We start from the raw sequence: 19,265 nt of genomic DNA, 5'->3' as shown, positions 1-19,265 counted from the left end.
TAAGAGAATCAGGAAAACTGGGGTGCTTTCTGATAGCAATGTGAGGACTCTAGCTTTGTCTGTAAGCTCTCATTCCCACTTTAGGGGTTAGCAACAGTCCCCATGAGGGTCAAAAAGTAAGTAAGAAGGGAAACCATCCTTATGGATGCTGGGCATCTCTGTGTGTCCATGCCCATGCCCACAAATATATACACACATCTGCCCCCTTGTCTCCTGTTGGAGGGTCTAGCAGCCCTGTGCAGAAACTCCGGACAGAAAACAGCCTGGCTCTGAGGCACCTGGCAGCATCCTCCTGTTCAGCGAGAGTTCAGCTGGCCTATACTTCCTGTTCAGCTGTGTCTCTCAGGTTCACAAACCGCACCATCTTTCCTCCTGTCTCTACTGCTGAAAGCAGCCAGAAGTATTGAAAGCCCGGCCGCATTGCGGCCAAGCTACACTCCGCCCCTCTCCTGTTCCTCTCACACTGACAGACTGACACGTTTTCCCCCATCTCCCCCAGAAGGCTAGATCATTAGAACAAGCAGACTACGGAAAGGGAAGGCTTGCAGTGTTGAAAGCTGGATAGTTCATCTCTGTTTACATAGAGTTCCCGAAATTCACCCACACCAATTCCCTTTACAACCGCCACGCCCAGGATCTTCTGCAACAAGTTGTGGGCAAAGCCAAATTTAGGAGGTTCCCCACAACAGCTGCGATCTGAGGTGGACACTGTCGTTTGCATAGGCGATTCTTGATGTCTGGACATGAAAGGCGCTGGCGTGGCATGGCTGCAAAACCTCAGAGCAATAGAGTAGCAAGCCTTGCCGTGAGCCTCGTGGCCACCACATCCATCTTCTCCTCTGGCTTTGCCACCCTTCCTACCCTGAGTCATCCAGTAAATTCCCTGCTAACCTAGAAGGGTGTGTGTGTGTGTGTGTGTGTATGTGTCTGTGTGTCTGTGTGTCTGTGGTATGTGGTGGGAGTTGTGTATGTGGTATGTGTGTGCAGTGTGTATATGGGGGTATTTGTGTATGTGTTATGTGTATGGGGGTATTTATATGTTGTGTGTGTGTGTATATGTGTATGGTATGTATGGAGGTGTTTGTTATGTGTGTATATGTGTGTGTGGTGTGTTTGTGTGTATCTGTGTTGTGTGTGTGATGTGTGTGTGTATATGTGTGTGGTGTGTGTGTGTCTGTGGTGTGTGATGGGGGTTGTATATGTGGTGAGTATGTGGTATGTGTGTGGTATGTAAATGGGGGTGTTTGTGTGTCATGTATGTGTGTGTCTGTATGTGTGTGTATATGTATGTGTGTGTTGGGATAACCTCAGAGGCAGCTATGTATGTGTGTGCATGGAGTGATGTGTGTGTGTGTGTGTGTGTGTGTGTGTGTGTGTGTGTGTGTTGGGATAACCTCAGAGGCAGCTATGTAGCTATGTATGTGTGTGCATGGTGTAGGGTGTGTGTGTGTGTGTGTGTGTGTGAAACCCCAGAGACAGCTATCAATATAGGCAAAGTGCCAAAGTCAGGTTCTCTGGGGCTGCCTTGCCCTCCTCTTCCATTCTGTCCTTTCCACTGACTACTGTGACCTGTGCTGTCCGCACGCTACCCCACCCCACTTCCTCCCTTCTCCATCCTGCTTCATGGTAATGTTTTCCTGGCTGTAGGGAGCCAGGAGAAGGGCCTGCCTTACACTGGGGCCAGCTCATCCCCAGCATGGAGCCTGAACATAAATAGGGAGCCAGGAGACGCCAGCCCTCCTTGTCCCTGTGAGATCTCAGGAAAATTACTTCTCTTTTCTGGGGCTCTTTTCTCAATCTCTGAAAGGAAGCAGAGCCTGGGATTTCTAGTAGATTGTGTGTCTCTGCACTCTGATGTCTCTTCCCTCCACTCTGATCTTCCAGGCAACAAGATTCAGGTCTTCAGAAAACTCTCTGGGCATTCCCAGATGTGGGAAGAAGGGAGGGGCTCTCCTTGTTTGCAGACACATCTCCATAAACATCCTTTTTGTTTGTTTGTTTGTTTGTTTGCTTTTGTTTTGTTTTTGTTTAGAGCTGAGGACCCAGGGCCTTGCACTTGCTAGGCAAGCACTCTACCACTGAGCTAAATCCCCAACCCCCATAAACATCCTTTTAGCAGTGGCATTTTTCTACATCTGATGCATGTTCATTAAAGGACAGTTTCAAAGGTAGAGAAAAGCAACAGGAACATCACACACACACACAGAAATCACACAATTCTAAAGTGGTCACTTTCCCCAGAAAGCAACTCCAGGACAAGGATTGTTAGGAAAGTCATTAAGTTTCCCCAGAAAAGTGGTAGGGGGATCAGGAAACCCTGTGGGTTGTGGGGCTGATTGTCCTCTGTTTCACTGAGAGCCCTAGAAGGAGTCAGGGATCAGTGCCCCCACACTGTTGTCTGCCATGGTGGAGTGGCAGTCTTTAAAGGGCTGCTGTGTGAGGGTCACGGGGCCCCAAGCATGACCACTTCTGTTCCTGTTACCATTGTGGGTTTTTTTTTCCTTGAGTCTATCCTAAATGCATTTTGGCCTTTGGATAGAGTTAGTTTTCTATTGATGAGACAAAATGCCATGACCAAGACAACTTATAAAAGCAAGCATTTTATTTGAAGGCTAACAGTTCCAAGGGGCTAGAGTCTTTGACCGTCATGGCAGGGAGCCTGGCAGCTGGCAGGCATGGCACAAGAGCAGTAGCTGAGAGCTTACACAAGGGAGAGAGAGAGAGAGAGAGAGAGAGAGAGAGAGAGAGAGAGAGAGAGAGAGAGAGAGAGAGAGAGAGAGAGAGAGAGAGAGAGAGACAGAGAGAGAGAGACAGAGAGAGACAGAGAGAGAGAGAGACAGAGAGAGAGAGAACACGAATTAGAAACCCACCCCCAACAAGGCCACACCTCCTAATCCTTCCCAAACAGTTCCACCAACTGGGCAACTGGGGACCAAGCATTCAAACATATGAGTCTATGGGGCCAGTCTCATTCAAACCACCACACTCACTGTCTAGCAAGCACTTCCACGAACCTGGCATATTTTATCTTCCTAACCACCTCAGGAGCCGTGTGGCATGAACCATTAGTGGCATTACTGTTTTATGCTGGAGAAACTTGACTACCCCAAAAGTGCCACTGGTAGTCGCTGGATCCTACAGGTCAGTGCAGAACCAAAGGGTGTCTGAACAGCAGCCACAAGCCAGGTCCTATGTGAGGGGCCGGATTCAGTGGGAGATAAGGCAGGACTAGGTCCTCCAGAGGGAGCAGGGGCCATACTCTGGGATGCCAGGCTCCACTTTTCCTGATCTGAGCCCTGGCACATCTCTGTAGGTAATTGTGTACGTGGAAGATGTCAACGATGAAGCCCCCGTGTTCACACAACAGCAGTACAACCGCCTGGGCCTTCGAGAGACAGCAGGCATCGGCACCTCAGTCATCATTGTCCGGGCCACTGACAGGGACACTGGTAAGACAAGCAGGGGGAGCCAGAGATGCCACTTCTCAGAGTACCACTCCCATTGCCAGGGGCCCTGTCATCCTTAGACCTTCAGTGCCCCCAGCACCCAGGCTCAGGAGGGGCTCCTTGGTTGCTATTTACTCCATACAGAAGTCCAGGCCCCAGAGGACTAGAGTCAGGGAAGTTATCCAACCTCTGATGGCCAGAAGAGAGTGGAAATGTTTGCACACCCAGATTAGTCATCTCGGGACCTGGCAGCACAATGCTAGCCCTTTGCAAGCTGGGAAAAGGGAATGGAGCCATATCATAAAGCTAGCCTAGGCCTAAGCCTCTATTCAGCTGCCACCTTCTACTGCCCAGAGCTCGGTACTTGCAAGCCTCCTCACAGCCCATCCCTCCCATAGGGAAGTGACAGGCTTGGCAGGCAGCTCCAGCCTGGCAGAGATTTCCATAGCCACAGTGGTCAGTGTAAAGTGAGCAGGGTAGGATTCCAGGATAGTACGGCCTTCTCTAGTGAGCCCGTGCCCGGTCAGGAGAGGGCACTTCCCTACCACACTGTAGTAGGGATATTTTAATAAATCCAGGTGTGGGGTTACTACCCTCGTCAGTGGTTTGTGTTCCTGGATGAAAGACACACACACACACACACACACACACACACACACACACACACACCATAGCCTTTATATTTTAATATGCCTTAAGCAGCGCAAGAGCTGGACAACTGCCTATCCCCCATGCTGTTAGAGTCTACTTTCCTACCAAGAACTCTGAGTTACTTACTCATTTCTATGTTTCATCTTGGCTGCCCTTAAGTCAGTGGAGCAGCCCTCTGAGCCATGTCCTCTTGGCCCTTTTACACGGTGGCTCTCCTTCCTCCTCCTGTATGTTCCATGGTGGCTCTCTCTCCTACGTGTTCTTACCCTCCCATGGCAGCTTCTGTCTCTCCTCTCCTTCCTCATCTGTGCTGGGATTTATTAAAGTATTCCTACTATACCACACAGCTCTCAAAGAGGCTCCTCTGCCGCCCTGGCTGCAGCCCAGGCCTCTTGTCAGCGACCCCAATAGTCCCCATGCACCCTCAGCATCAGAGATTACCTGCCTCCCAGGACAAGTGACAGAGACATAGATTTTAGGATTCATAGCTGGTTCATTCTCTAAATGGCCCATCAGCACAGGGTCAGGGCCACTGTGTATTGCCAAGGCCTCTTCTGGCATAGGTAACCCTTTGAAAGGCTGGCAAAAGTCGTGGATTCCTTGGCCAAGCTGAGTGAGTTTGTGCCTGTCTCCTTCTCTGCCTTCCCAAACTGCCTGCCTCATGTTTGAGCAGTGGTGTGTAGAGCAGATGGAGAAGTCCTTGACCCTGAGATTCTCTTCTACCAGGGACCTGAATGAAGGCTTGGCTGTTCTGAGGGCATTAGGGTTTCTAGGTCAAATCAGTACTACAGGGTACCTGCTTTTGCAAGTAGTCAAGTCAGGTGTTCAAACGTAAACTTTGAGGCTCCAAGAATAGAGCCAGGTCCTTCTAGTGCCAATACCAAGCTCCAGAGTGGGTTAATGGTGTTCTGGGGCCTTGTCACCCAACTTGACTCCCTGCCACATCTTTTGGGGATAGTATACACTGGGGGTAGACGGACAGAAGAGCCAAGGCCTCTCAGGAGCAGCCCCTGATAGAGAGCAATGAAGAAACCACAGGGCAACCCCACCTCCATATGGGATTACATAGTTTGCGTCTTCTCGAAGGGGACGGTGGCCTGGTGAGCTACCGCATCCTGTCAGGCGCAGAGGGCAAGTTTGAGATTGACGACAGCACGGGGCTCATCGTGACGGTTGACTATCTGGATTACGAGACCAAGACCAGCTACCTGATGAATGTGTCAGCCACAGACGGTGCACCCCCCTTCAACCAGGGCTTCTGCAGCGTCTACGTGACCCTTCTCAATGAGCTGGACGAGGCTGTTCAGTTCTCCAATGCCTCCTACGAGGCAGTCATCATGGAGAATCTGGCTCTGGGGACAGAGATTGTGCGGGTGCAAGCCTATTCCATCGATAACCTCAACCAGATCACCTACCGCTTTGACGCCTATACCAGTGCCCAAGCCAAAGCCCTCTTCAAGATAGATGCCATCACGGTAAGGAGCCAGGTGGTCACAGTGGGACTCTCCCAACCAGCAGGAGTATTTACAGAGCTCCTTCTTGATGGACAGCATTCCTCAAGATAAGTGTCCTTCTGGTGTTATACTGAAAGCCAGTTAGTCTAGTGTCCTAGATATTAGACAACGGAAGTTATAACAGGAAGAGCCTAATGCTTTCCTGTTGTAGTAACTGGTTAATCCTGCTCAAATCGACCTGGTGGACACACACACACACACACACACACACACACACACACAGCCTTCTATTTTAATATGTCTTAAACAGCCCAATGGCTTGGCACTTCCAAACCTCCATGCAGCTAGCACACGCCCCTCTGATATTCCTGAATTATTACTTACTGAAACCTACACTCCATCCTGGCCTCCCCAGACCCAGGCCTGTAGCCCTCCTGAGCCACGATCCCTGACTCTCTTAAATGTTGGCTGTCTTTCTGTCCTGTATTTCTCAGGCCTGGTCTTTCTCCTTTCCCAGCATGGTGGTGCTAAAACCTTCTTCCTCCCTTGGTCCCCTTGCCCGTGAATCCTAAGGTCCGGCCTCTGTCTCCCTGCCCAGCCATTGGCTGCTGGCAACTTCATTTACCAGTCAAAGCCAACTGGGGACAGGGACCCTCAGCGTCTTTCATGCAGAATCTCATGCAATTTTGGGAACCAAATTAACATAATATAAGCATTTGACCAGATCCACAATACTTTCCCTTCTAAATTCACACTACCATAGGCTGCTTCTCTAGGTTCTTGCTGTCCACTGGGAGAGCTGGGTCAAGTCTGAACAGCTCCAGCAGGTGGGATCTGTAAGGTCATTGATGGCTGCCAGTCTGCCCTGCTTCAGGTGCAGGTCGCCAGCTGTTTACCGTGTTCCTGAGACCCCTCCTGAGCTTCGGGTAGCCGGTTACAGCCACTTCAGAAACACTTTGCTTGCTTACTGTGGCCAATTCTGAGGCTACTTCAAAGGATTCAAATGAGAAGATGAAGAGGTACATGAAGCAGGCTCTGGGTGCTTCCATGCCTCCTACAGACACAGCCCAGTCCCCTCAAGAACATCTGTAATCCCAGTTCTCAGGAGGATCTAGATCCCCAGACCAGCCTAGGCTACATGACAAGACTCTGTCTCGAAAAAATAAAACAAAATGACCTCCATATATTCATTGTTAGTCCAGATGTTCTCCCAGCCACACAGGTCAGGGGATTTTTATGGAGGCCCCAGCGTGAAGACACAGTCTGTTATGTTCAGTAGATGTTCCTTTTCTCTCCCTATTACCAGAAAATTCTAAGGAATCGTGCATTCTGCCATATTCTCTATCCTATCATTATCCAAGGAATCTTATTTCCCTTTTTACGTAGTCTGTTAGGAAACTCAGATCTAGCTCTTTCTCATCTCTTCAGTAGCTATACTAAGGCAGGCATCTGGTACGACTGCTCCTTAAGCCCCTGATTTAGTGGATATTCCTGTAGAATCCCTTCTTTGATGATAGATAGTCAAGGTACTAATCCCTGCTGGCCAATCTGATGGAAGGTCACAGTTTGACAACCCCCAGGCCTCCTGGAAGGCAGTCTTGCTGTGTAGACTTCTAGCAGAGTCAGGCCAGCCCCCGCCCCCCATGCAGGTCCCACCTTTTGAGCCAAGGAGTGTGGATCTGATGTGATGGGCTGCCTGTGTGCTGCTTGCCCTGGCCAAGGTGGATGAGAGCCACTCAGAATGCCTGCAGTGTGCCAGGCCTTGTCCCAAGGATATTGGGAACAGGCGGACAAAGAGCTCTGGGGCTGGGAACAGAAGTAAGCAAAAAAAGCTATGAGTTTGAGCATCCAGATAGGATGCAGGAACAGTGTCCTAGTGGGGTAATGGGTACCACTAGTCCTCCAACCCAGACAGGACATGCTTGACTAGGATGAAGGAGACCCTTATAGAGATGGCTGGTATCTGGAAGGGACATAAGAACAATGTGATCTCAGCCAGGAGACTCATGGGAAAGTTGTGTCAGGACAGTAGAGTGAACATGGCTGGCGGAGTGGGGTGGGAGGGATGGTGAGCTCCAACTGGAGCACAGAACTGCTGCCTGATGATGCTTGTCATCCCCTTCCCCACTGACACCACCACAGGGTGTGATCACAGTCAAAGGCTTGGTCGACAGGGAGAAGGGCGACTTCTATACATTGACGGTCGTGGCAGACGATGGTGGCCCCAAGGTGGACTCTACTGTGGTGAGTGGGTCCTGGGTGGCAGCCCCTCCCCTCCCCAGTACTCCCCAGCACCTGACCCGTGGCTGGGGCAAGGACAGTCTCAGGACCACCATGTGACCGGACACCTGGGCTAAGACCCCATGGGCAGTGGGTGGAAAGTACCAGACCAGCCAGTAACTGTCTGTATCTGTTTCTCTCCCTTCTTGCTCCTGCTCCTGCTCCTGCTGCCTACAGAAGGTGAGTTAGCCCATGAACTACCTCATACCACTGGTGGTGCACAGACCTTCCCTGGAGATAGGGCCCACAGGGCAGAGGGCTGTCAAGATGGTGCAGAAGAGAAAGGTGATTGCGACCAAGCCTGATGACCTGAGTTTGGTCCCTGGGACCCACATGGTAGAAGGAGAGAACCAACCACCCCAACACACACTAAAGCAATCAACGTTGTGAAAAGAAAGAGGGGAAACACATACGTATTTACAGCGCACCTTCCTCTCAGACCCTGAAGGACCTCTGCAGCCCATCCACTGTCCTCTCCCAAGCTGGGTCCTCCCTAAGGAATCATGAGATGGAGGTGCGGTAACAAAAGAAATGCCTGGAACATGCCCAGGAAGACACCTGAGGGCTCTTCAGTGGCTGTGTGACAAAGCAGAGCTGCTAAACTTCTCTGTGCTTCTCTTTCCCTCCTTAAAGAGAGAATCCTGCCAGCAACCTTGCCCTCCTCAGAAGGGGTGGCAGATATAAGGAAGAGAGACATGAAGGAGGGAGGGTACTCAGGGCCCAAGGAGTGCCTGGGATGGTAGCTGTGTCCACAGGGCGAGCCCCATTACCAAGACTGTGTACTGAGGAGTGTCAGGGGTGTCAGACAAAGCCCCAGAAGGGCTGAGCCTGAAGTGGAGTTCAGCAGGTTGGGGGTGGGGTAGGGCAGAGGTAGAGGGTGTGAATAGGGCTTTGACCCCCCCCACACACACACACCCCACACGCCTGGCTCTCTTCAACTCCTTGGGCAGCAGGCAGGCACCCCACATCCTAAATCTTTCAGTGGCTGCTGGGTATCCCGTGAGAGCGTGGTGCCACTCTGGCATCCGGGCAACCCTTGTTCTGATGTGGATGGCAAGAACTTCAGACTCTCTCTCCCGCTCAGCTATCTGCTCTCTTCCAAGAAGCAAGACCTGTTCTCACGCCCCAGATACACAGTCCAGTTGGCCCCGTGCTGTTTGAGACACTAGGGTGCACGTACAGAAGGCCTTTAAAGGTGGTACAGTTTCCTCTCGGAGGCCCGGAGCCAGACCACAGCTCACCTCCACCTGACTCCTTCCTGCCTCAGCAATGGGGGCTGGGGGGTGGGAGGGGAAGGCCGGAAGGAAGTCTCAGCTATAGGAGTTCCTGAGTTGCACACTTGGGTGCTGGGGGAGGGGCAGGAAGGTGAGGTTCTGAGGCTGGGAGCTGGAGAAGGCATCCTTTCCTCACCTACCAAGGCTGTCTACCTTCTCCCCCCAAACCCCCATCACCACCAGAGAGTAGCAGCCACAGCAGGGCCACTGACTTACTACGCAGAGCCAGGCCTATGCCGGCTGGGCTCCTGGTGCAGCAGAAACCCAAAGCAGATTTAACCCTGCATGAACTAGATTGAGGTGGGGAGTGGACCCTATCACAGCATCACTATGACATAAATGTATGCCTTATACAATGTCAGGGAACGCTGGAGTGGGCTCACCTACGGTCACTCAAGCTGAGCAGGGGTTAATGCAGCCAACAAGGAAAGGTTTTCCTGGCACAGGGAACAGGGTGTGCATAGGCGCCGTGGTGTGAGGACATTGACTGGCCAAAGAATTTGAAGGGCCAGGTACACACGCACACGCACGCACGCACGCACGCACGCACGCACGCACGCACGCACGCACGGCAGCTCTCAACCTGGTTTCGCTCTGGGCATAAACGTCACTGTTTCTGTTTCCCATAGCAACTTGCTTGCTTAGCAGACTCCCACTACTCCCTGGTAGACAAGTACAGGCTTACTGGGGAAAGGCTGAATGTCCATCAGACAGGAAGAGGAGGGACAATAGAGATTACGATATACCAGCTGTACCATTTCCTGCTTCCTACATCCAGTGCGGTGAATCTTCTTGGTTCAGAGTTTTCCGCTGAGAAAATGGAAAACCAGGGAGGTCGAGTAACTATGTGCAAAGTCACATAGCCAGCAGAGGAGAAGTTGACCCCCCCCACCACCACCCCCAGTTTCTGACAGCAGCCTGATGCCTGGGGGTTGGGCAGGACTGAAACCAGAAAAGGCAGCCTGATTGGGGTTTGGGGGGAGCAGGGGGGGGGGGGCACAGTGACTTTCTTCTGTAAGATGGAAAGGACCCACAAGGACCATGAATACTGTGATACCAAAAGGCAGTCAGCTCTGGGATTCAGAAATCATGATCCTAAAGGATGTTGAGGACTGGCCTAGGGTGGGTGGAGCAGCTTGAAGCGGTTCTCAAAACCCAGGCTACCTCCCAACCTGACCCTGGCAGTGAATGTAGCTATGCTTGTAGTCTCTGTGGCCTGTGAACTTCCTAGGGCTGGTGGTCACGCCCACAGTGACCCTTCTCTCTTCCTGTTCCTGGTGCCCTTCTCCACCTGAGATCCAGACCTTGAACTTGAGAGAAAATGCGATTTCTCAGAGTTTCCTTCCCCACTGGGTCACAGTAGCCTCTTGCTCCTGGCCTGGTCCTCTCTCTTTAATGCAGAGCTGTGGATGAGAAGGCCGGAATCTGGCCAGCAGCTGTTTCAACCAGCTTGCCCAGGATTTTCATTTCTGTGATTCATCGTCTTATTTCATATAAGAATCTGAACTCCTTAATCTTCCTGAAAAACAGGAAGTGATGCCAGCCAGTGCCATCGGGTATTCCAGGCCCTCATTCCCATGAGCTGGAACCCAGCTGTCCAGTTGTCACTGCCTCACCCTGTACCACCTCAGACAGTCGTCACCGGCCCCTCTCTTTGCTGTTCTGGCCCTGTGATAAGTGTGCAGCTCACAACACACACACACATACACACACACTCTCAAACATTGAAGGTTTGCCCGAGGCCCCTGCTGACCTCCTGGTGTAAGGATATCTTGGGGACAGAGGCAGGAGGTGGCTGAGTGTGTCTGCCCCCAGGTCTATATCACCGTTCTGGATGAGAATGATAATAGCCCACGCTTCGACTTTACCTCTGACTCCACCATCAGTGTGCCTGAGGACTGCCCTGTGGGCCAGCGAGTAGCCACAGTCAAGGCTCGGGACCCTGATGCCGGCAGCAATGGACAGGTAGGCATCATGCCAGGGTCCACCCAGGCTGTAAGGTGTTTCATATTCCTCAGGGACCATCTGAGCCAGCAAGCTTCATGTCAGCAAGCAGGAACGGGCATTTACACGGGGAGATTCAGGCCCACTCTCCAGGCTCCCAGGCTGCTCTGCTAATGCCCCCAGGACTAGGCCCTTGCCAGGCACTTAAGGCCTTTGTGGATCTGATCCCGTTCCTTGACATTATCTCTTTCTTCCAGGACCCCAGAAGAATAGAGTCATAGTGAGCCTGGAGGCAAGGCAGCCCCATGAATCTGAACAGTCACCTCCCTTCCTTGTACCCTCTCTTTCCACAGGTGGTCTTCTCCCTGGCCTCTGGTAACATTGCTGGGGCCTTTGAGATTATCACCAGCAACGACTCCATTGGTGAAGTGTTTGTGGCTAAGCCCCTGGACAGGGAAGAACTGGACCACTATATCCTCAAGGTGAGCACCCATTGGCTCTGCCTGGACTACTCACAGCCACTTGGGAGGGAGTGCACCTCACAGAATACCCTGGTGGTCAGTTTCTTTGCCATCACCAAGTGATATAGGGCATGTGACCTCTCTAGAGCTGCTGGGGAGAGGGTGACCTGGGACAGGGTTCTTTTCCCAACAGAAGCAAACTGAGGTGCCTGTCCCTGCTACAAGAGTCAAAAGATCCAGGTGTGATGGTACACGGTACATGCCTATAATCCAGACACTCAGGAGGTAGACAGAGGCCACAGGATCAGCAGTTCAAGGTCATTCTCAACTATATCTGAAATTTGAGACCACCCTGAGCTACATGAGACCCTGTCTCAAAATCAATCAATCAATCAATCAATCAATAAAACAAACAACAAACAAACAAAAAAAAAAAAAAAAAAACAGCCAGTAGAATGCCTAGTGGAGCTTGTGGAACACTGACTCTGTCCGGAACACAGTGGGACCTTGGACAAATCATTTCTTCTGTCTGGGCCTCAGTTTCCCTACATATGCAATGGCCAGTAGAACCCCACCTGGCCTGCTTCTGTTGCAAAGTGAAGTACCACGCTGACTGTAGTGGCTGCTGAGGTCCTGGGCATGGCCTGTGCACCATGAACTTCCAAACAGCCCACACTACCAAGAGCCTAGAGGCCACCAAGGCAACACTGAGCTCTCTACAAACCGGCTCAGTGTGTCGTCATGACTCCAGAGAGTTGCAGAAGAAGAATATTCCAGACCTCCCCTCCCTGCTCTGCTTGCGAGAGACCTAAAGGCTTGAATCATGTCTCAGACCTGAGGTCAAGGTGAAAGGCTAACACAGCCCCAAACACAGGCAGATCAGGAAAATGATGAGTTTGCACACTGAAATCAGAAGCCAAGTGAATCTGACAAGACTTAGGCAAGGATTGTCTGTAGCATGGGCAGAAGGGGAGAGCACAGGACCAAGATGGATCCGTGGCTCTCCAAGGTCCTCTCTATCAAGTGGACAGCCTCTCAGCTCCATCATCCTGATCCCGTAGTTCGATCCTGATAGCAAACCTCTTTTTCCTCCTCACAGGTTGTGGCTTCCGACCGTGGCACTCCTCCACGGAAGAAAGACCACATCTTACAGGTGACCATTCTGGATGTCAACGACAACCCTCCGGTGATTGAGAGCCCCTTTGGATACAACGTCAGTGTGAATGAGGTAAAGACTCCAGATCGCCCGCAGCAGACCGCCCAGGGTGGACCATGGTCAGCTTCTGACCATGAGAAAGCCATTCAAATGTCTTGTTGGCCCACTGGACCCTCAGTCCTGGGAATAGAGATCCTAAATAGATACGGCCCTAGTACCCAGCCTGGTAGTGTATTTTTGTGGTTAAAAACAGAGACCCCAGGACAGCTTCTTTTTAAAACAAACGTATTTGGTACCTGGCACTAAGGCTGGACGACTTCACAAAATCTTTTTCCAAGCCTTGCCTGGGCATAGCACCAGGGGCTGCTTATGAAGGAAGCACCTCTCCCACATCCTCCCTATCAAGGGGACAGCTGTGGGCACTATTACCCTGATACCATAGTTCGATCCCTACAATAGCTTCTGATTGGCTGTGTGGGTATGCATGTATCCTTCTCCTGCAGTTTTCGTATTTGAATGTGAGCATCCAATCTGAGCTCACAGGTTTGGATCAGAATCAAGGGACTCACACAGGACCTGTTGTGTAGGAGGTATCCAAAGCGTGTTGTCTACCAAAATCCTGATCACCCTCATCAGTGCCCCAGGGGACACAAAGCAGAACTTCCAGGGGTCTGGGTGAAATCTCCAGGCACCAGGAGCAGAGCTAGGCTTTTCCCTGGCTGTGGGCCTGGGATAACCACTTCCTGCTCTCCTGGCAGAATGTGGGTGGAGGGACCTCAGTGGTCCAGGTGAGAGCCACTGACCGTGACATCGGGATCAACAGTGTCCTGTCCTACTACATCACCGAGGGTAACGAGGACATGACCTTCCGTATGGACCGTATCAGCGGTGAGATTGCTACACGGCCTGCTCCACCGGACCGTGAGCGCCAGAACTTCTACCATCTGGTGGTCACCGTGGAAGATGAGGGCACCCCCACCCTGTCGGTGAGTAATGGAGGTGGATGGGGCAGCTCTGCCTGCTGTGTGTGGGAAGCCAGTGAAAGGGTTGAAACTCCTCATAACCCTCAAACTATTGAGACTTCCTAGGTCGTATGCCTTAAGTTCACAGGCCAGGGACCTCACAGGGCAGGTATGTGCCAAGCAGGGGACTGGGTCTCTCTAGTCTGTACCGTTCTGAGTCTCTGAGCATCCTCTCGTCTCATTCGTTCTTGCTATCAGATGAGCCTAAGACCAGGCCTTGGTCAGGGGTACATAAAGTGAACATATGACCAAACTGTGCTCTGCAGGACCACACTCAACCATAAAGCAATGCAGCCCTCTGACCCCTCTCCCTGCACCATGTTAGCATGATACTGTCACACACTGGGGGTGGGAGGGGCTGATGGCTGTAGTCATGTGTGGGTATGCATGTATCCCATGTATGCTTGGTGAACATGGCCACAGCCCATGGTTGTGTGATGCCCATGGTTACGCAAACTGGGGAAGGAGGCGTGGCTTGCAGACTGGGTCGAAACTGTGCAAGCGGAAGAGGAGTGCTCTATGACTTGAAATCTTGCAAGTTGGCCAATCAGATCCTGCCAGAATCTCACCTTTGTTGCCTGTAAAAGGTAGACAAGATGGTATTTGGGGAAGTGAATTAGCTCAGGTTGGCACAAGGGCTTGGTTAAGAGGGAAGATGGGGAGTATAACATCTGTATCTATCATAACATTCAACGGTGAGGCAGATGAAACCCAGGATGGTGTGAAGCAAGGCTTTTATCTGCAAGCTGGTGATGTAGACTGAGCTCTGCCAGCCAGTTATGGTCTCGCCAGGGGCTCCTGCCCTGTACATGCTGCTGTCATGTCAGCTGAGCAGGCTACACTTCTAGCAATTGGCTGGCATCCCTCGAAGGTGATAGGGACGGCTCCTCCAACTAGCAACTCCCTGCCTGCTCACAAGAGAGAGCAGTAGATACACACGAGGCCCAGTGATACCCAGGCTTGGGCTGGCACAGGGTCCCTTCTGTGGCTTTCTCTTGGCCAAAGCAAGTCATGAGCCAATCTGGATAGAGTATACCCTCAATGAAGGTAAAAACTGGATACATCTCTGCATAGTTGCTCTCTGCCCGCAAGAAGAGATGTCTTACGGGTCAGCTCTGTCAGTGGCCCCACAGGAGGAGCAGGTCCAGGCTGGCATTCATCTGGAGTGACACTGACAAAGGGGTAGGAACTGCCTGTGCCGACAGTCCCAGGAACGCACATCACATTTGGAAACGGGAAACAAGACCCACGCTGCCCTGCCTCCTAACTCATTCCCAGGGCAGCTTGGTGTCTTTGCTAGCTCAGCCAGCGGGCTAATCAGGACATGGGTAACTGAATGGAGGTGGGGAGGCAATTGGATTTTTTGTGATGACATGGAAGGGTGAAGTTCTAATCATCTTCAGTGAGACACTTGGCTCCGGGTAGCAGATCTTCAGCTAGAGTTGATAATTACAAAGATTGACTTTGTGCTCATAACAGTTGCTGTTTCTGGGACTTCTTAGTTGCAAAAACAAACAAACAAACAAAACAAAAAACCTGACATTAAGTGGAAGAAAAATAGAAGAAAAAAAAAACAAAGTGGGAAAGTCCATTCTTTGGAGTGTCCTTGTTTCTTAGCATAGAAGAACGAGCTCTTATTTTATTTTCCTTTTGAGATGTTTTCCTGTAACCTAGGCTGTTCTAAGCCCACTCTATAGCTGAGAATGACCTTGAATGTCTGATTCTCCTGCCTCCACTTCCAAGAGCTGGGGTTGTAAGTGTGTATCACCATGCCCGGTTTACACAGTACTGGGGACTGAACCCGGGGCTTGTGAATACAGAAATGCTGTTGAGAGGGAAGTCCACCAACTAAGCCATATCTCCAGCCCTATGACTTGAAATCACTAGTGTCCCACAGTGAAGAATTGGATTGACCTGAGAGACAGGCTCAGAGCTCTCCACCTCCACCTGGAGATGAGGGCACTGGTCCCATCTCTGCTGGTCAGCCCTGTGGCATAGCCAAATATATCCACGTTATGGTCTGAGCATCCGCCCAGACAGAGGTGGGTCTGTGGGCTGCACCTTAGCTCTCAGCAGTGTTCAGCCTCCAACTGTGCATCCATCCTCCTTAGCTGTTTTATCTGAAAGAGCTTTTAGTCACCAGCAGCAAGACCATACCAGAGGCTAGGAAACCATAGACAGTCCCAGGCCTGCAGGAAAAAGGCATAGGATAAGATTGATACTCTGTGTATGATGGGACCCAGGGCTGGGATCTCAGAGCCAGGGACCAGGAAGGATTTCTAGGTTGTATCATTACTAAATAATTTACTTAAAGAACATGATTTATTTATTTACTAATTATTCTGTGGGTGGAGGGGGCGTGTGTACTTGCACACGTGCATGTGTACGGGCACACGTGCACACTGCCACAGGATGCTTGTGAAGATCATAGGACAGTTTACCAACACTGGTTCTTTCTTTCCACTACGTAGAAGGTTGAACTCAGATCATCAGACTTGTTTACAAGTGTCTTTACCAACTGAGTCATCTCACCAGCCCACGGGTGTTATTTGTAGCATAGGGCTTAGGAGTCAGCTGCCAAGAAGTTCCCAGAATCCCAGAGGAACCCCTGTGTCCAAACCCCTCCCCTTCTTTCTCCTCTGGGTAACACCCCCTCGCCTCCCAAAGCCGGACATTCCAATCCATAGCCTTTAGCCTGTGTCATCTAGGCCAGGGACAGCTGGGCTGCAAGGACCAACTGGGCCAGCCTCAGACCTGCCACACAATGACCCGCCACCGGCCAGAGGAAACCATTGTATTGCTTGGGACCTCTGCTAGCTCCATGCCACAGGCAGGAAGGACAGAACTATGACAAGGCCCAAGTGGCCATCAAGGGGCCCTGCGGGAGGAAGGGTTGGGTCCAGGGAGGAAGGATGAAAGGCAATGACGAGGTCAGGGGCCGAGCCCTGGCCCTGAGGCACCTTGGCAGGAGATTGAGGAGAGAGGGTGGCCTCGTTGACATATGAATGACAGCCAGTAGCAGGAAATATAGTCCCAGATAACCCTGACTTCCCTGCTTGCAGGAGAGAAAGTCTGTACTCGCCCAGTTCCCAGGCCCAGGCAGTGCCTCTAAAGTGGGCTGTGAGCTGGGAACACCATCCTAGCAATTCATCACCTTCTCTAAAGTGAGCCTCGGCAGCCAGAACACTGGCTCCCCTGGCTTTGGCTCTGACCACTCCCCACCTGCCTACCCTAACCATTTCCATGTGTTCCTATCGGGCAGGCTAACCTGTCCCAGGCCAGCAAGAGTAACCCAGTCGCTGGCCTTTTGTATTTACTTGTGTTTTTAATCAAATATGCTACAGGAGAACAGGATGGGCCATTGTTCAAGCAGCATCTGCAACTCAGCTTGCTTGTTGGGAGACACTCTGCCACTTCCCAGATGCTGACACACAGCTGGCTGAGCTTCTAGGGTTCAGTGGTCAGAGGAATGGGCTCTGTTCCCTTCCCTTTCCCCTGGTGGAAACAGGTAGAGTACAGGGACTCCTGCGTCTACCAGAAATCCCCAGGCAGGAAGGGGGTGACAAGAACTGCTATAGAAGGAGCCCACATACTAGCACAGGTTCTCTGGGCCACGAGAAGGCCCGAGAAGACAGAGCATAAGCGTATATTCCAGGTATGGCGTGAACTGCAATAGTAAACTTGTGGGGTCAAGTTCATCTCTCAGCGGCCCAGTGTATCCAAGTTGAAGGCGACAGCAGGTTATGGACAAGAAGGCTATTTGGTTCAATGAAGGGAAAGGGGCTAAGCCCAAGAGGCAGGAGAGCCAACATTAGTCCCACCAGCCACAAAACATGAGCATTTCAGAACCACCATTTCCTCCTGCATTAAATGGGGATGGATGGTAAAGATTCTTGCTTGGAGGTAGGGGTGGCTCAGTAGATACAGTGCTTGCCACACATGCATGAGGACCTGAGTTCAGATCCCCGGTATCCACAGGCTGCATGTAGTCGATAACCCCAGCAGTTGGGGTCAGGGTGGGGCAGAGACAGGCAGATCCCCAGAGCTTGCTACTCAGCCTCATGCTGAACTCCAGATTCGCTGCAGGGTCTGCCAAAAATTAAGCGGAGCACTAATGAGACAGCTCCAGCTCAGCAGTTGTGAGCTCTCGCTCTACTTCCAGAGGGTCCTATTGACTCCATCCCTATAACAGATCCATTCCCAAGTGATCCAGTGCCCCCCTGGCCTCCACAGGTGCCAGGCATACATGTGATACCCATAGAGACATGCAGGCAAAACCAAAACCAAAAAAAAAAAAAAAAAAAAAAAAAAAGCAAAAATAAATGCACATAAAAATTTAAAATACATACTTAAAATGCACAATGGTGGAGCTGGAAAGAGAGTTCAAGTAGTTAAGAGCTGTCTTTTAGGTTGTTGCTCTTGCAGAAGACCTGGGTTTGATTCCCAGCCCTCATGTTGTAGCTCATAACCACCTATAACTCCAGTTTCAAGTGTTCCAACAGGCATGCACATGGCACCTATGCATGCATTCAGGCAAAACATAAAGGAAATAAATATTTAAAAAAATACATTGCAAAGGAATGAAGGAAGACACCCACTGGTGATTTCTGGCTTTCATATGCACACACAAAAAACATATACACATGTATACTTCATACATATACGCACCGAAAGGCTTTCAAAACTGACATGGAGAAAGATGTCAAAGAAACAAAAACACACATGGAAATCTTTTGGGAAGCATATTTTAACAACGAAAAAAAAAAAAAAAAGATTAAGATGTGGCATCCATACTGCCACTTCCTCCAAGTCCATGGCAGGCATTACTAATCGATCTCCCCACTTTCTTATCAGCTGTATCCTTATCAGAATTCCTCTCACCATATTTTCCAGGAAGCCACACCCGACAGATCAGATCTCTTGGCAATAATGCCATTATGGAGATCCTCGCAGGCCCAGACAAAGTTAGATCCCCAGAGTGGAATTCTGAGGTCCTGGTTCAACCCATTTACCCAAGGACTCTGTCAGCTATCAGCTCCCAAGGCTGGCATTAGTCCTCATCCTCCCAGGACTCACATCCATTGTGGGGAAGGAAAGTGCCAGGGCAAAGCAGTGAGTATGCAGGGCACGAGCCAGATGGCCCGTATTCTCTGTGGTCTGGGACTGGCACTCAGACTGGGCTGTCTGTTTCAAGAGACTTTTGCACCGCCCCCCCCCACAACCCCCCCCACCGTCCCCCAGTTCCTCTTTTGCCTATTTTAGTTCCCTGAGAAATTTTTAGTTCAACTCCCACCGTGGCAGGTTCAGCGCTTGGGCGCTGTGCCAGCTCACACCCAGGAAAGCCTTTTCCAGGAGGTAGCATCCTAACAGTGCCCAGGTTAGGAGAGACAAAGGGCTCTCAGCAGCCCTTAGCCTAGCTGCCTCCTCCAAGTCCTTCCTCCAGGGAGCAGCAGTTCTTGAAGGAGCTAGCCCCTTCCTGGGCTCTCCGCCTCTTCTAGGCAGAAGTAGGGTAGCCCCAAGGCTGTTCTTTTGAGAAGTTGGTCCAAGGTACACTCCAGGAGGGCCAGCTTGGTCCAC

The 19,265-nt window shown here is 51.1% G+C and overlaps 1 protein-coding gene across 2 annotated transcripts in view; it reads left to right on the top strand.

Annotated features, from left to right (window-relative positions):
• The window catches only part of Cdh23 (cadherin related 23), a 382,247-nt gene that overhangs the window by 295,855 nt on the left and 67,127 nt on the right, over positions 1-19,265 (top strand). Inside the window, exons 30-37 of one of the 2 annotated variants that reach the window (XM_034524155.2) lie at positions 3,314-3,449; positions 5,184-5,572; positions 7,694-7,795; positions 8,009-8,011; positions 10,921-11,070; positions 11,403-11,531; positions 12,610-12,738; positions 13,425-13,652. In XM_034524155.2, coding sequence (XP_034380046.1) covers positions 3,314-3,449; positions 5,184-5,572; positions 7,694-7,795; positions 8,009-8,011; positions 10,921-11,070; positions 11,403-11,531; positions 12,610-12,738; positions 13,425-13,652 — 1,266 coding nt within the window. Of the gene's footprint in view, positions 1-3,313; positions 3,450-5,183; positions 5,573-7,693; positions 7,796-8,008; positions 8,012-10,920; positions 11,071-11,402; positions 11,532-12,609; positions 12,739-13,424; positions 13,653-19,265 lie in introns of those variants that run through there. The other variant, XM_076917168.1, reaches the window with a different exon arrangement.

Source organism: Arvicanthis niloticus, chromosome 20 (assembly GCF_011762505.2).
Source record: "Arvicanthis niloticus isolate mArvNil1 chromosome 20, mArvNil1.pat.X, whole genome shotgun sequence".
Taxonomy (NCBI): Eukaryota; Metazoa; Chordata; class Mammalia; order Rodentia; family Muridae; genus Arvicanthis; species Arvicanthis niloticus.
Note: the sequence above shows the minus strand (reverse complement) of the source record. Positions and strands in the feature narration are given on the sequence as shown.